At 43.0% G+C, this 4,306-nt stretch overlaps 1 protein-coding gene across 1 annotated transcript; it reads right to left on the bottom strand.

The window, feature by feature from the left end:
* Positions 1-237: 237 nt before the first annotated feature.
* On the bottom strand, positions 238-1,291 carry LOC129395268 (sperm protein associated with the nucleus on the X chromosome C-like). The gene is made up of 2 exons (XM_055106309.2): positions 1,167-1,291; positions 238-518 (listed from the first exon to the last, which is right to left on the bottom strand). Exons 1-2 carry the CDS (start codon positions 1,245-1,247, stop codon positions 258-260), a joined length of 342 nt encoding a protein of 113 aa, XP_054962284.2. The 5' UTR covers positions 1,248-1,291; the 3' UTR covers positions 238-257.
* Between the last annotated feature and the right edge of the window lie 3,015 nt (positions 1,292-4,306).

The raw sequence follows: 4,306 nt of genomic DNA, 5'->3' as shown, positions 1-4,306 counted from the left end.
TGCGTGAACATATACACATCTCCACTTCCTGTGAGATAAAATTTTAAGAAGGAAATTTTCTTTAGGAATCAGTCCTCCCCCAGGCCTTATTTACAATGTCTGGCTTACTGTCCACCTGTGGGTCTGTCCAGCAACCCTACAGGACCTCATATCCCTCCCTTCTCAAATGCCTACCTCTTCCCTTCCCTTCCCCCCCCGCACCACCATCAGAAAACAGGCAGAGATATGCACAGCCATCAGCTTCTCAAACTTTATTTTCATTGCCCAAGGTTAACGGCAGCATCTTCCTTCTGGTTTGCAGCTGTTTGCACAGAAATCTGCGTGAATTCTTCCTCGTCTATTTGGAGGCGGTTGACTCGGTTCTCTCGGGAGTGGTCATTCACCAATTCATCGGAGACGGAGTAACGTCTTCTAACCTCTCTCCTGTAGGAAAGCACTAATACGGTCGAGGAGTCCGATGCTTTTGATTTCTTAGGAGCGGGTTCTGGCTGTGAGTCCCCCCTTGACGTCTCTGGCATCTGTTAAGAAAACAGGGAGAGGCCAGGAGGACATTATTTTGGGTGAACAGGATAGAGACTGGATAGCACGGGGGGCTTCATGACAAGAAGGAATGCAGGTTGAGGAAGGGGTTTGATCCAGAGAAGAACAAGGTTGAATCACAGAGTAGGGATCTATGGGGAAGAAGAAGAGGAGCGTGGGTAGGGTCATCTGTTAGTCCAAACTGCACCATTCTGTAAGTTCTTTGCTATTTTGCAGACCTTGGTCAAAGTGAAACATCCCATGGGGGTTCAGGCCGTGAGAAACATCCTGCCTAACCACCTGTCCGCAAGGCGGACGAAGGCCCAACTAAAGAAACATCCCTATCATATCTTGCTTGGCAACGTTTTAAGGAACACCACAATGATATTCCAGCAGAAAAAGGGCCAAACCACCTGATGCTAAGAACATCTTATCAATATCCTGCCGGGCAGCAAGCCATACTGCCCAGGCCCCTCCCACCCATACCTACAAGCACCCCAGCCTGTAAGCGGCGGTGGGCTCTGGCATTAAGCGGGCCCACCACTTCCACAATTGTCTGCAATATTCCTGTGTTGTTGTTTGAGCCGCCCCTGCTCTGTGTGTCTTTCTTTCACCCTCGCCTTCGCTTCAAAACCTAACAATCTTACCGTCTCATTCACCTCGTTGGATTCACACGGGGTGCTTCTCTTCACCCCGCCAGCACTGGATTGTTGGCCCATTGTATACATTGGTTTGTCAATGTCTGCGGAAAGCTTTGTAGCTTTTGAATCTTCGCAGTGGCCCGGAGCTCTTGCCCTCCCTATATATACCCTCCTGGTGACAAGGCAAAGCCACACCCTTGAGCTTTGTTTGATCATACAGGCAGTGTCCCATCCAATGGCACCCCTAGGGTGGCTTCGACGTCACAAAGCCCCACTGCTGACCACTCCCTGGGCTTGCGGGCGAGGGGTGACAGGGGTGTAGAGCAAACCAAATGCTGTTGTTGTTTCAGCATCCCCTGAAGATGCATCCCAAACCGATCTGCTGCCGCTCCTCATTTCTCCATGTTTAATGTTCATGGTTCACATGGAAGTCAGAGGATGACTCCTTCAAGCCCTTCCCCACAGCCATTCCTATGAAGTGATTCATTCTTTTGTCTTCCAGCCCTCACCATGACTTAGTATTTTCGATGTCTCACCTCAAATCCCCCAAGCTAGTGTGGCTACATTTATTTATTGGCGGAGATGTGAATTATCCCATTTCCCTCCTACAGTTCCTTCACATGCACCTCGAAGAGCATTTACTTTTGGGCTACTGCCAGGCACATTTCAACCCATGTTCTTTGACCCAATGTCCATGTAGTTCTTTTAAGTTTCCTATTTCCAATCTGAAATAATGGCCTTCAGTCTGTCAAAACTTTAGTGAATAAACATTCTTTACCGTGTATCCTAGTCTTGTTTCAAATCAGGGGTGTATATTTTTTTCTTTTTTTGAAATGGAGTTTCACTCTTGTTGCCCAGGCTGGAGTGCAATGGCATGATCTCAGCTCACTGCAACCTCTGCCTCCTGGGTTTCAGTGATTCTCTGGCTCAGCCTCCTGAGTAGCTGGGATTACAGGCCTGTGCCACCACGCCCGGCTAATTTTTGTATTTTTAGGAGAGACGGGGGTCTCACCATCTTGGCCAAGCTGGTCTTGATCTCCTGACCTCGTGATCCACCCGCCTTGGCCTCCAAAGTGCTGGGATTACAGGCGTGAGCCACCACACCCAGCCAGGACGGCCATTATTAAAACCACCATTGACAAGGAAATTTTGGTTACTTCTGTAGCATACAACAATTTAACATAAAATTTATAATTCACAACATACAGAAGTTATTTCAGAATTATAAGAGTTTCCCATAATTTTGGAGCACATATCAATAACATTTCTATAAATACAGCCCAAAGAAAGTCAAACACCATTTTATATTTGACGATGCTTCTTGTATGATTTTTATACCAAATAAGACAAATATGTCTCTTTTGGACTTCAGAGGACTCATATCAAAAAATTAATGAGGAATCAAGTTAGAATTTGACTTTGGAAAGTTCGTCAAAGATAAAAAGTTTAAAATGCTTGATATCACGAAATAGGGTCATGGGTCATTGTAAAATAAGTCATTCATTTAACCAAAGCAGTAACTCAAAGATTTCAAAAAAAAAAAAAAAAAAAGGTGAAAATCTTTATTCTTTGAGAGAGGAGGCTTAATATCCCAAACAATAAGCCCTAATTAAAAACAGGATGCGGCAAATTAAATTTGTGTCTTTGAAATTTTATAATAAAAGTTTAATCATCTTGACTATAAAATATAATTTCTATAAACCTTGTAACCTTTATCATTTTGCATGAAGGAGTGAGTTCATGCTCCAAGAAAGCCTTGTTAAACTGACACAGCAACCTAGATACTGGTTTTGCTTTAGTGTGCCTTTGATATTAATGGTTAATTCCTAGAGAAACTGAGCTACTTTTCTCTTAATATCAGCCCTTACAATCTCACATGCCCACCTCTTCCGCAATAGTCCTCGGGCCTTGAGGAGTTGAATAGTTTTAATTTCTGGCCCTGCATCTCATGAACGCAGTTTACTTTGATTAGCATCTTCTACTGGGCCTGAAGATAAGGCTGTAATTGCTGTCAGTGTTTAAGATATAGCAGAACTTGGTGTCCTTGTTAGACCCAGAAGTCAAAGCCCTATAACTCAATGGCACAAGGACTTTAAAAGCACATACAGAAAGTTACACAGATGTAATAACCTTAAGTAAAAAAAATTTTATGTTTTTTTTTCTAAGCAATGCAGAAGTTTATAATAATGACATAGGATTTATTTCAATAAAATGTAAAATCTCTTAGGCCAGTTACCAATAAGCAAAATAAAAGACCATCTGCAGTGTACGGAATATTATGTTGGAAGAAAACACTTTTTTAGACCTTTAAGAAAAAATTTGGGGCCTGTCATTGTGGCTCATGCCTGTTATCCCAGCACTTTGGGAGGCTGAAGCAGGTGGATCACTTGAGGTCAGAAGTTCGAGACCAGCCTGGCCAACACGGTGAAACCCTGTCTCTACTACAAATACAAAAATTAGCCGGGCGTGGTGGCAGGAGAATTGCTTGAACCTGGAAGGGGGAGGTTGCAGTGAGCCAAGATTGTGCCACTGCACTCTCAGCCTGGGTGACAGAGCAAGACCCCGTCTCAAAAAAAAAAAAAAAAAATTATGAGACATGTCTCTACCCCCATGTTCTTAGCTTCAGGTCATCCCAGAAAAAAATAACAAACTGTTACAAAATGGGAGCCACTGTACTCAGTTCTTCTTCCTCAGATTGTGTAAGAACAAGCTAACTGAACTCAATTATTTATCGTTAATACAAAAGGCAGTACGTGAACCTACTTTCCTTCTACTTTATACAGCACGGAAATGATTTCTCCTCCTGCAGTGATGACAAGAAATATATTTTTGGTCTCTGTAGTTGACATGCAAATGTACTCACTGTATCTCAAGTGAAAACTCATTAAAAGCCACTGGAATGCAATTGTGTTATCGCCCAGGAACACAGACAATAACATTCGTCATCACTCCCAATGCATTTCCATTTGCTAACACAGTGAAATCACCAACCTCACCTTCGTTCCCCTGAGGTTTCCATAGAAAGTTTTCACATTTTATTCCAGTTGATCAGACAAAAGCTCTAGGTGTCTGTTTATCACCAAGACATTTTTTAAATTTAAATTGCAAAATGCAGCCACACGATCACCTATAAAACCATGGAAACT

This window comes from Pan paniscus, chromosome X (genome assembly GCF_029289425.2).
Source record: "Pan paniscus chromosome X, NHGRI_mPanPan1-v2.0_pri, whole genome shotgun sequence".
NCBI lineage: Eukaryota > Metazoa > Chordata > Mammalia > Primates > Hominidae > Pan > Pan paniscus.
This window is presented reverse-complemented; position numbering and strand designations above follow the sequence as displayed.

Bases quoted from the DNA above. Each gene is read 5' to 3' on its own strand.
- LOC129395268 (XM_055106309.2), bottom strand. From the start codon at position 1,247: ATGTATACAATGGGCCAACAATCCAGTGCTGGCGGGGTGAAGAGAAGC. The intron at 519-1,166 runs GTAAGATTGTTA...TTTTCTTAACAG, and splicing joins CCAACGAGGTGAATGAGACG to ATGCCAGAGACGTCAAGGGG.